Source organism: Copadichromis virginalis, linkage group LG18, assembly GCF_057382275.1.
Source record: "Copadichromis virginalis isolate Kocher_CV1m ecotype Utaka linkage group LG18, C_Virginalis_male_GT1.1, whole genome shotgun sequence".
NCBI classification, from domain to species: domain Eukaryota; kingdom Metazoa; phylum Chordata; class Actinopteri; order Cichliformes; family Cichlidae; genus Copadichromis; species Copadichromis virginalis.
This window is the reverse complement of record NC_140635.1, coordinates 33,296,235-33,308,370: the sequence shown is the minus strand read 5'-3', so window position 1 is coordinate 33,308,370 and position 12,136 is coordinate 33,296,235. Positions and strand designations below refer to the sequence as shown.

General features: G+C 38.7%; 1 protein-coding gene and 1 long non-coding RNA gene across 2 annotated transcripts; one reads left to right on the top strand and one right to left on the bottom strand.

Moving 5' to 3' along the window:
- The first annotated feature begins 99 nt into the window (after positions 1-99).
- Positions 100-6,275, top strand: LOC146688354 (uncharacterized). Its single transcript, XR_014916420.1, has 2 exons — positions 100-1,494; positions 3,526-6,275. It is a non-coding gene; the product is annotated as an uncharacterized LOC146688354 (long non-coding RNA).
- LOC146688353 (myosin-7-like) lies at positions 3,504-12,105 on the bottom strand. The gene is made up of 18 exons (XM_085439331.1): positions 11,935-12,105; positions 11,653-11,829; positions 11,400-11,545; positions 11,220-11,310; positions 10,740-11,129; positions 10,507-10,633; positions 10,206-10,324; positions 9,906-10,102; positions 9,494-9,677; positions 9,024-9,189; positions 8,807-8,931; positions 8,414-8,722; positions 8,123-8,326; positions 7,720-8,016; positions 7,430-7,534; positions 6,832-6,927; positions 6,431-6,565; positions 3,504-3,613 (listed from the first exon to the last, which is right to left on the bottom strand). The coding sequence occupies exons 1-18, from the start codon at positions 12,061-12,063 to the stop codon at positions 3,593-3,595; spliced, it is 3,018 nt and encodes a 1,005-aa protein (XP_085295457.1). The 5' UTR covers positions 12,064-12,105; the 3' UTR covers positions 3,504-3,592.
- Between the last annotated feature and the right edge of the window lie 31 nt (positions 12,106-12,136).

The following is a 12,136-nucleotide window of genomic DNA, read 5'->3' as shown; positions in this document are numbered from 1 at the left end:
TGGAGTGAAGAGCCCTGCAGCTGACATCTGCCCTTCATCCTTTAATAAAGGTTCTTTATCCACCAAATATGGCCTGAATTTTTGGAGAAAGGTTACACATTAAAAAAGCATTCTCCTAATTGGGTAAGTTGTACTGCTGCTATTTGTTGCGTTCACCTTGTGACAAGCAGGGCGAGAACAATACAGGACAAAGAAAGGGGAGGGCAAGAGGTGGGGATCAGGGACAGGCTTGATATCAAGTGACTCTTATTTTATTCGTTTAATTCGTAACGGGTAACTTTATATATTGTTTGTAATACTGATGAAATTCAGTTTAATACTTCAAGTCATATTTACAATCTTAATATTTATATTTGTCTGGGTTTTACTTACTAGAATAATCCACATGTATTCACTATGTCTGAAGAATCTTCAGCCTCTGTTCTATAAAGTCATTATTGTCACATGGTGTTGGTTGTTTGCTTACAGCAGCTGATGATCTTTCCTGATTACAACTTGCATACAAGGCAAAGCAACAAAACCAAGAGCAAATGGTCTGTTTAGATTCAGGGGTTATGACAATAATTCATTCAAAACCTGGTTACAAACAGTAACTTTCATTTTACTACTTAGCACCAGTCAATTCAATGCCCCTTTTCCAAATTCCAAACAAAGTAGACAAGCAAAATTAAAAAGACTAATTTGCTCCTAAAATATTGTACCTCTTGAACAGCTTTGGCCTCATTGCTCATGCTAAGATGTTTAATCAGAAAGGCAAACTTCAGCAAAGGTCAGGCATGTGAAAGGAAGGTGAAAAGCATTTCTGGAGTCACTGCTGCTGAAACAAAGTATAGCAGCTGTTGTCAAGTGAGAGCTAAGATCAGGGATCACTCACCACTGTTCTGCCCAGTTTGGTCTTCACCCTTTGTCTCACAGTGTCATCATGGCATTGTTCCCTCTCCTTTGGCCTTGAGGACAAAGATAACCCTGTGAAATTCTTGTCTGGATTTTTTCTCTCTGATTGTGAAGGGCGGCAGTAGCATTTTGTGCATTCTTTGATGTCACGATGGACGGGGGGTAACAGGTGCACATCACTGAAAATGCTCCATATGTTGAAATGTATCTGTTTGATGGTGTTTTCTAAATGTTTGCATTAAAGCACTGGGAAGTTTTAGCTAATTAGGGTTTTATGCCAAGTATTTTCTTTGCCCACAGTCATTGAACATTAAAATTAGATGAACATTGTCGTGGGGAGAAGCAGAGACTTTATGTGACGCAGACAGATCTCCATTATCAGCCCTTAATAACTGAGGGAATTAGAAATTTGGTTTCCTATGGTAAAATGAGAATGACCTTCACTGTGGTGCAGAGCAGTGTTCCAGTGGATCAGAGATTGCTTTCACATTGTTGGACTCATTCTCATTCTCAGCTGTTTAAGCCCCTGTGGAAATCTTCATCTGCTCTTTGGTCCCTTCCTGGCTTCCATCCCTCATCTAGCTGCCTAACCCCTCTAAGGTAAGGTCACATGTTCTTTCATGGAAAATATAAATGGTGTCACTTTATGCTGGGGGTGTCTGTCTAATAATCCTAAAGTATTTCTAAACATCAAAGGCCTAGATGTTAAGTAGTTGACACACAGAAGCCTGCAGCACAGAGGTGACGGTATTAAAAGGCTGTCAAGCCCCAAAGAGTCAAAAGAAAGACAAACAAAGCCACGGCTTAGATGGTTGTGTGTGTCTCAAAGTCTGGATAGGAAAGAATAACACGAAGCAATTCGCTTATTTTCTTATAATCTCTCCATTAATAGTGAAGACCTTTGGGCTGTGTTAGATCAGGGTCAGCTTTCACCTAAACCACTGACAGCACAAGAAGGTGTGCTTCATTCAGTCTCTACTGTCCTGCTGCAGAAGCATAATGAACGGTAAGCCTGTCAAAGATTCAAATAGGAATACATTTGCTGTAAAATGTGCTCTTATTTTCTTAGACATACTCTAGTTTCTTTTTTGTGTGTGTTTATATGGTTTATTTCCATCTATATTTAATGTGATACATTTTCTCTGAAAGTAGCACAGTGAAAATTGATGATGTCTTTTAAAGAATAATTCTTATTAGTTGTTTTGTTTTACAGCGTTAAAATATCCGTATATCACAGTGAGAGATTGTAAGCAAACCTGAGATATGTCCAACAGTTGTTTAGTGCATTAGACACGAGGCTTCTTTAACCAATGTTGTTTAGTTACAGCCTGGTCTAAATCATCAGGATATTATGTTACAACAATTATACTCAACTAATTACACTGTTTTTATATTTGACCAGATTATAATGTGTTACAAAAAACACACACAGAGATATAAAGTTAAAAATGCACATCATAAATATAGTAAATAATTTACTCTTGAATTTGTTTGTTTCATTGTTCTGCACGTAGAGATTCTAATACTGTCCTCCTCTGGTTTTAGGGAAGATTTTAATCATATTTATTCAATCATTTTCTGCTATTCAATCACATTGTTGGAGTATTTTAAACTGAGAGTATTTTCTTTCTCTCTCCTTTTACTTAGTGAAAGTAACTATTTCTAGCACTGCCTCCACACTCACCAATGGTCCTTGTGTATATAGTAGCATAAGATAACAAGTGGTATTGTGCTGATGGCAAAGAACTCATCACGTTACAGTTATTTCATTGAACACGTGTCACATTATGAAGTCTCTTCACTAAAAAAACTTTGCAGCTAATTTTAAGACATCAGGATCAGTGGTATGGGACAAGACTGAGTAAGAGACATACAAGCACTTTTACTTTGAAAATTACACTTTATTGTGGAAATAATTTTTAGGCTTCATTCTGTTTAGCAACCATAAAATTACCATTATTCCTCCCTCAGATTTATTATAAAAAAACAACTTCTGACACAGCATTTTTTAGACCATTGCAAGTAAATTTAAGCTGAATACAGACTCTCATTATAGCTTTTCTATTTCTTTCCTAAACATATTTTTGTCTACTTTGATTACTGCAGCTCGATAAATCTCAAAAACTTGCTGGATTGAGTTTTAAAGGCTTCACACAGAATGAAATCTGCATTTGCAGAAATCTATTTCTGTGGCATATGCTGTATGAAATGATTGTAAATAGGGTGGAAAATATTTTCAGAATACCCACTAACAGTTAATAAAACTTTGCAGATTTGCAGCTGCAACTGTGAATGAATATCAGAAAACAGCACAGAATTCAACACAAGGTGGCAGAAGTTACCCACCTAACATCACACCCCAAACATGATCCTGTGTAAAAAATATAGTGATTAGTAAACTGATTAGCTTCACATGTTGTTAATGTGGTAACACCTTACACTTAATATCAGTTTGTCCTTGAATTCTTTGGTACTTTATAGAATTTTTATACCTTCAAAAACATTGGTATTTTGTCAGTGATGAACACGTGAAATGTAAGTTTTATATGTTATTATTGACGACTTTATGTGGTGCTACTTAAAAATGAATAAGCACACATTAATTTGAATGCACTTTGCTTTATTCTACAGTTACTTTGGAGACAAAGGAGAACCAATAGAGAAGATCCCAAAGGTCTTAGGTGGCCGTCTGTGAGTTTCACTCCTCATCTAGCCCTTTCTGTGATGAAGAATGATAAGAAAGCAAACAATGAGAGACAGATTAGTGACTGAGGACTAACAACACTCAAATGTGTCGGACAATAAGTACACCAGTAGTTGCTGCCTTAAAACTAATATTCCCATCGATCCATCCATTCGCTTCCGCTTATCCTGTATCAAGGTCGCGGGGGGCTGGAGCCCACCCCAGCTGTCTCATGGTGAGAGGCGAGGTACACTGGTACAGGTTGCCAGTCTGTCACAGAGCTAACACATAGACACAGACGACCATTCACACTTACATTCACTCCCGCATTCACACCTATGGGTAATTTAGAGTTTCCAATTAACCTGCCCCACTAACTGCATGTCTTTGGATGGTGGGAGGAAGCCAGAGAACCGGGAGAGAACCCACGCAAGCACAGGGAGAACATGCAAACTCCACACAGAAAGACACCGGCGTGATGGTGGAATTAAACTCAGGACCTTCTTGCTGTGAGGCAACAGTGCTAACCACTGTTATATTAAAATACATATTAGCTGAATAGAAAAGACTTTTAGTCACTGAGAAGCATAGGCTTCCATAGTTGAGTGTAGCTGATGAGCGTCTCTACTTATCATTTCATTCTATACTAATATTTATAACCTGCCTAGCTAAAAAGTTACAGCTAAGCCAAAAATGTGTTTTTATCTCTACTTTTATCGTAGATATCATTTTACTCAAAAGACATTTATTTTATTTTCATGTTTAAATTCTAAATACCAGCAATGATCTTACATTCAACAAATTCACTGAAAATACTGCAAGTAGCAACAACAGTGAGAGCTGGGCTTAAAATTCAGTTATGACACTGATGAAGATTAAGTATTGCTTTGTCTGCCGATGTTCTTGAGTTTGGGATATTTGGGGCACTTTTGGGAAATTTGTAAAATCCTCCACCCGTCAAATACATCTTAACCTTCCTTATTCTGTTATTCTTTGTTATATAATATTATACATTATATATAATAGTCCTCAATTCATCATATCAGTGTCTACCTCAAGAAGAATTTATTGTTTTGACATTTAAACTGATATTTTATTCAACTATTCTAATCTACAAGATTAATATTTCGATTTCAGAATATTATTGATTTTTTTTCAAGAATGTATTCTCTGCAAATGAAAATGGTCAATGTTATTAAATCATAGGGGTGGGGGGGGGAAATCGATACTGTGTAGTATCGTGATATTTTGTTTGCTAATAATGTATCGATACAGGGACAGCAGAAATCGATATTTTGTTACAAAAATAGGTTTTTGTGCTCTGACTTCAGAGCATGTTGATCCTTTTTCTGAGCAAGAATCCTGACATTCCTTCACTGTCCAAATGTGTTTAAGTTTTTTTTGGCAGCAATAAACATGACAGTTTACTTATTTTAATTTAAGACATGTTTTATTTTAATTAAGTTTAAAACTTTTTTATTTAATGTAAAATTATATTTTGTTTTAATTTACTTTCAAATTCTTCAGTTGCTGAATGGGCTGCATAGTTTTCATAAATTGCATAGTTCAGAATAGCTATAATTGTACCAGATGGTTGCATTCAGTTAAGTTGGACTAGACTGTAATACAAACCGTTCAGTTTGTCAACAATAAAACTGACTGAAATGATAGAAAGACTGAGTGCGAGACTTTGATATTAGATAAAATGAATATTGATAAAGTTTACCTTTATGTACCGAATCTGAATATCGCAAAATATTTTTAAAAATTGCAATAATATCGTATCGTGCGTTAAGTATTGTGATAATATCGTATCGTGGGATGTATGATGATTCCCACCTCTATTAAATCACACTGCAAAATCTAACCAATAAGGCAAAGCTTGAGAATAAATAAGTAAAATAAGCAAATAACATAAATCAGCAGGACTCTCTATGATGACATCACAACATTGATCGCTGTCCAGTGCACTGATATCAGAGAATAACAACCACTTGGCAAAAACAACATCAGAGCGTGGGTCAGGATTCTGTTATTGCATCATGTCGGCTTGGACAAAATCAACACGAATGTTTCATGAGACCAGAAATGTAGCTGAAAAATCTTGAAAAGCTTGTCCACATTTAAGGCTCAAGGCGTGTCTTTAACTCACTGAGTTAGCTAATTCCAAATCTGAATTATGATGCTATAACTGGAAATTTAGACGTTTTTGTTTGTTTTGTTGTTGTTGTTTTTTTAATTTGTTGTTTTTTAAGAAGGTAGAAATATGGCTAAGTAAAGCAACACAGACAATATGTTAGCAAGCTTCATTCACTGCATAAGAGGACAAATTAGTATCTGTCCAAAAGCTGGAAATATATAAACACACAAATTAATCACGAGGTCTTTAAAAAGAACTATACATATATTTAGTGGATGGCAGGAGATAGCTTAAAGCTGTTTGTTACATCCAACCTCTGCCCTTTTTATGACTCATATCTGTTATATTTTTTATTTTTTAGCCTCGTAAAAAACAAACATGTAAAACTACATATTTTTAGTGAAAACTGTCACCTGAATGAGACAAATGAAGAAGGCTTCTGTGAGATGATAAAATAATAATAATACTAATAAAATAAACTTGCACCACTAACCAACCTCTAATGTAAATGCCACTAAAACAAACCATACAACTCAAAATAAATGGATTTTTAAAGCATCGCTTCGAATGTGTTTATTGTGTCCTTTTTTAATGAGCCATTTTACAAATTGCAGAATAAAAACAACTTGAAATTAATCGTGTTGAACTGATAATGACGCGGTGAGTTATCATGAACATCATAACAGGGGTTGAAAACTAGAGAAGCCGCTTACCTTAGAGCCCACGTCACGACTCTTGGCACGCAGCTTGTTGACCTGAGACTCAGCAATATCAGCTCTCTCTTCAGCCTCGTCCAGCTCGTGCTGCAGTTTACGGAACTTGCTCAGGTGAGTATTGGCCTGCTCTTCCTACAGGATTAAAAAACAACACAGTCCACAATATTAAGAGGCATGGGGGAGTCGACGTTTCTTGAAGCCACACATCGTAAAATAAAAGGTGTCGGCACAGATGTAGCCAAAATGTTTGTGTTGCAGCAAAAATATGATATGGTATGTATCGAACAGCTATGTTTAAAACTGCAAAAACTTAAAGTATATGTATGGGAAGGAATATTTAGGTTAAAAGAAAGAGGAAAAATCAAAGTTAGAGACAACTTTGTTAGGAATAAACTCACAGCCTCCTCTGCAGCTCTCTTGTAGGCTTTGACTTTGAGCTGGAGTTTGTCAACCAGATCCTGCAGACGCAGAATATTCTTGCGGTCCTCCTCAGTCTGAGTAAGCCATGGAGACAGATGAGAGAAAATAATGAACCTTTGTAATATTTCCGAAAACTCTGTGGGAATTATTTTGTTAATCTGTGTATAAAGGGGCAGGATAAGAGGACTCCTATGACTGAAAATGTATGTTGCCTAAGATAAAGCAGCACGTCTAATATTTTATGTGAAGTAACAGGAACACAGACCCCTTTACTCATATCACACAACTATACATTAAATGTGCTATTAACTTCCTGTTGCTGAAACTGAAACACAGTAAAGGTAAAAATGTGAAGATATTAAATTCTTTAATAAGAGTCACACCCTGGACTTGCTGCTGACGTTAAGGAAACTTGAATCAATGTCCAAAATTAACTATAGCAGGTTTTCATTTGTGTAGATTTCACAATAATAATAATTGATTTGAGAAATTACTGACTGAGTCAATTATCTTAAAGTATATGAATATATATGAATATTAATTATTTAAGTACTCAAAATGTCTAAAAAAAAAGACCTGGTATGTGAGCTCCTTAATGCGTCGCTCGTATTTACGGATTCCCTTCACTGCCTCGCTGCTTTTCTTCTGCTCCGACTCCACCTCATTCTCAAGCTCCCTCACCTGAAAAGATGCAAAAATCATTTTCTACAAAGACTCTGGTCCACCACAAATTTTAAAGCTGCTTACATTAAGTATAAACATTTATTACAATTTTAGTAAAAACACATCAACTAAAAGACAGTAAACTAAATTAAGTTAAAAAAAATACCTGTGATTTTTCACATTTGTGTACTTGTGATTCTTACCCTGGCCTCGAGCTTCTGCACCTGCTTCTTGCCTCCCTTCATGGCGATCTGCTCAGCTTCATCCAGGCGGTGCTGCAGGTCTTTGATGGTTTGCTCCATGTTCTTCTTCATTCGCTCCAGATGAGCGCTGGTGTCCTGCTCCTTCTTCAGCTCCTCTGCCATCATGGCAGCATCAGTGATGGCCTTCTTGGCCTTCTCCTCTGCATTCCTGCACTCCTGCACTGCCTCCTCCACTTCAGTTTGAAGCTGGGATGTATCAGCCTCCAGCTTCTTCTTTTGGTTTATCAGGCCGGTGTTCTGTATATTATTAAGGTATGCAATGCAAGAATATGAGAAAAAGTGTCCATCTGCACTTTAGAAAAAGTATTCATACATCTGCATGGTTGCAGTAAACAGAACTCACCTGTGAGTGCAGTAGCTGCACTCGCTCACTGACATCCAGCAGCTCTTGCTCTGCAAGTTTGCGGCTTCTCTCCGTTTGCTCCAGAGCTGCTCTCAGCTCCTCCAGTTCAGCCTGAAGAAGGTTGTTGCGTCGCTCAACAATGGCAATGTTCTCTTTAAGGTCATCATTGGCCCGAACAGAGTCATCCAGCTGAATTTGGCAATCCTAGATGAGATAACATTATTCACATTAAAATTTATACCCAGTTTGAATGTAAAACATCTGAAAATTCTTTCACTTTTTTTAGTTTACCTTCATATGTGCATGGACGGCCTTAAGCTGTTTCTGGGCCTCGGCTGCCTGCCTGTTGGCCTGGCTTAGCTGGATCTCCATTTCATTCAGGTCTCCTTCCATTTTCTTCTTCAGCCGCAGAGCCTCATTCCTGCTGCGACACTCAGCTTCAAGAGAGCTCTGCAGGGTGTCGATGGTCCTCTGCAGGTTTCTTTTGCACTGCTCCATCTCTTCATCCTTCTCGGCCAGTTTGCGTTCAATATCAGCTTTAATTTGATTGAACTCAAGCTGGGCTCTTAGAATCTTACCCTCTTCATGCTCAAGAGAGGCCTAGTGGGCAAGAAGTTGCAGAATTACACATAATGGCAGTTAGTTTTACTTAAAAATGTCTTATTAATTATTCGGAGCGTGTACCTCAGCTTCCTCGAGAGCAGACTGAATCTCACTCTTCTCCTGTTCCAGTTGTTTCCGTAACTTTTCCAGTTCATGGATACTTTTGCCACTCTCACCAAGTTGCTCAGTGATGTCAGAAATCTCCTCTATGGGATGTCAAACACTGCGATTAGGATGACTTTAAAGTTTAATGCTGTGTCTACAGATCTTGTGCACAAACACCACCAGCAGACCCTACCCTGTAAATTCTTGTTCTCTCTCTTCATGGTCTCCAGATGATCCAGAGCTTCCTCATATGAGTTCTTCAGTTTGAAAAGCTCAGTGCTCAGAGCCCTTGCTTCCTTTTGGGAGCTCTCCAGCTCGCACTGAGACTCCTCATACTTCTGCTTCCACTCAGAAAGAACCTGCAGTGTAACAAAGGCCAACAATAAGTCTGTGTTTGCCAGATTGATTATTCCAATGGACTTATTCCAATATTAGAAATAGTGCTGAAGGAAAGACAGCATTTATAACATTCACATTCACTCTTAACAATTGTGCTCAGAAGGGGGCAGCCTGTTGTGGATTTTTAAAACTACCACACGCTGCATGTGTGTTTATATTCTGCTTAAATAACCCCTGTGGGTGCTGAGATTGTTTCTAGTGTAAGGCTTTAGAAGCCACCTTGCATATTGATACTTTTGTCACAAACACTTCAGTGTGTTTCACCTTGTCAAAGTTTCTTTGTTTCTTGTCCAGAGCAGCGGCAGCAGCATTAGACCTCTCTACATCCACCATGAGATCTTCAATCTCATTCTGCAGCCTGTGTTTGGTCTTCTCCAGAGAGGAACATTTAGCATTCACTGCTTCAACAGCCTCCTCAGCCTCCTGCAGACGCTGAGCCAGCTTTTTCCTTAAGAAATCATCATTCAGAGCTGTTTAATTAAAATGCAGCTGTGTGGTGGATAACTAAACTGTGAATTCAACTGCTACAAGTAGCTGCTTGGTCATCCAACAGACAAACTTTTTGTTCGTCTTACATTTAGGTAGGAACATAATACAAACAAAAAGCTGATCTGATAGACGAACGGTAAAGTTTCTTTAGGATAATAAACCATCTATTTAAATTTCAGACTCTTACTTGGCCTCTTCTAGTTCTTCGGTCCTCTGGATGGCATCAGTTTCATACTTTGCCCTCCACTGAGCCACCTCAGTGTTGGCTTTGGACATGCCACGCTGTAGTTCAGCTTTAGCCTCCTGCTCCTCCTCATACTGCTCCCTGAGCAGGTCACAGTCATGGCGAGCAGACTGCACTGCATGGGCCAGAGCACTTTTTGCCTGTTAAAAGAAAGTTATATGAAGAGGTGACACTTTTTAGGAAATAACCGTCTGGTGCTGTCAGCCGGCAGCACCAGACGGCACCAGTGAAACTTTATTTCACCTTGGTCTCCTCTTCCAGTTGTCTCTTTAGATCCTCAATCTGCTGAGTGTAGGACATTTTCCCTCTTGTGAGTTGAGACACCAAGGAATCCTTATCCTCCAGCTGCCTCGAGAGCTCACCTAATGTTATGGTAAATGTAGATTGTTATTGTTAAGACCCAAAGAACACAAAAATCCTTGTCTGATTTCAGAATAACAATTGAGTTTTTCAGGTTTAAACACTTTTATACAAAATTGAAGTGGATAGTGTTTTCTATCATACAAACCAAGTACATGTAGGTTGTAGTAAAGGAAAAATATACCATTTTCTGTTTGAAGTTTTGCTTTCTGCATGTTGAAGTCACTGATGCAGCGCTGAGCCTCTTCAAACTTTGTCTTGTACTCATTCATTTGATCTTCCAGAGTCCTGCATGCTTTCTCTAGATTAGTCTGAAATTCAACACAAATGTTCAATATGCATGTATTAAATCTATGTCAACATGGCTATGTTAACATTGGAGAAAAAAAATTACCAAATAATGTGATTTTAGCACACCTTTGTCTTCACAATATGTTCCATATTGGAGACCACATCATCCAGCTCCAGTCTGAGCTCACTCTTCTCCTTCTCCAGTTTCTGCTTGACTCTCTGCAGGTTGTCAATCTGCTCTCCCAGCTCAGCAACACTGTCGGCTTGTTTCTTCCTGAGTGTGGCAGTAGTGGCTTCGTGGTGCAGAGTGGCCTCTTCGAGGTCTCTGCGCAGTTTCTGGAACTCGGCCTCCCTCTTCTTGTTCATCTCAATCTGGGCAGCTGTGGCTCCTCCAGCCTCCTCCAACCTCTCACTGATCTCCTCCAGCTCTCTGGCCAGGTCAGCTCTCTGCTTCTCCACCTTGGCTCGAGCAGCTCTCTCTGCTTCGAGCTCTTCCTCCAGCTCCTCAATACGAGCCTAGATCGGAGTCAAAATCACTGTTAAAGACTTTCTCACTAATAAGTGTTAAACTAGTTTTGATAGCATCACATATTAGTAAGTCATTACCTGAAGCTCTTTCAGTTTCTTTTGAAGCTGAATGGCAATGGCCTGCTCATCTTCAATTTTATTATTAAGCTGGCTGAGCTCAAAGTCCTTCCTGTGGGGAAGAAGGAAGGGCCACTTATAGCACTACTTATATAGCTTTACTTAATTTGTTTGGAACTTTTAGGATGTGAACGTGCTTACTTTTTCAAATGCTCCTCAAGTTGTTGCTTGTCATTCTCAAGGTCCATGAGACTCTCTTGGGTCAGTTTCAGGTCTCCTTCCAGCTTTCGCTTTGCTCTTTCAAGATCCATCCTAATCTTCTTTTCTTGTTCCAGAGAACCCTCAAGCTGAATGTTATTAGAAAGAAGCAAACTAATGTCTCCATAATACAAAGGAAAATGGTTCACCAATCAAAAAGTTAAGCTAAAGTGGATAAGTTCATTATAATTCTTACATCATCCACTTGCTGCTCCAGCTTAGCCTTGGCCTTGGTCAGAGTGTTGACTTTGTCTTCCTCACTCTGCAGGTCATCCAGAGTTTGCTGATGAGCTTCCTGTAAAGCTTTCTTTTCCTTGGTCAGCTTGGCAATGATCTCATCTAAAGCAGCCATCTCTTCAACAAGGTTCTTGACCTTTTGCAGGTAAATGATGGTATTACAAATTCTGTGCACAGTTTAGACACATGACTCTTTTTCATACCCTTGTTGTCAGAAATAGAAATATCAAATTAGTCATACCTTGTTCTCAGTGGCATGCTTCTCTTTCTCCACTTTAGCTAGAGTTAACTCTAAGTCATCGATGTCTTTCTTCAGCTCGGAGCACTCGTCCTCCAGCTTCCTCTTCTTAGCAGTCAGTTCTGCATTCATCTCCTCCTCATCCTCCAGCCTCTCAGAGAGCTCTTTGGCTTTTGCTTCCATCTGAATTTTGTGTTTGATCAGC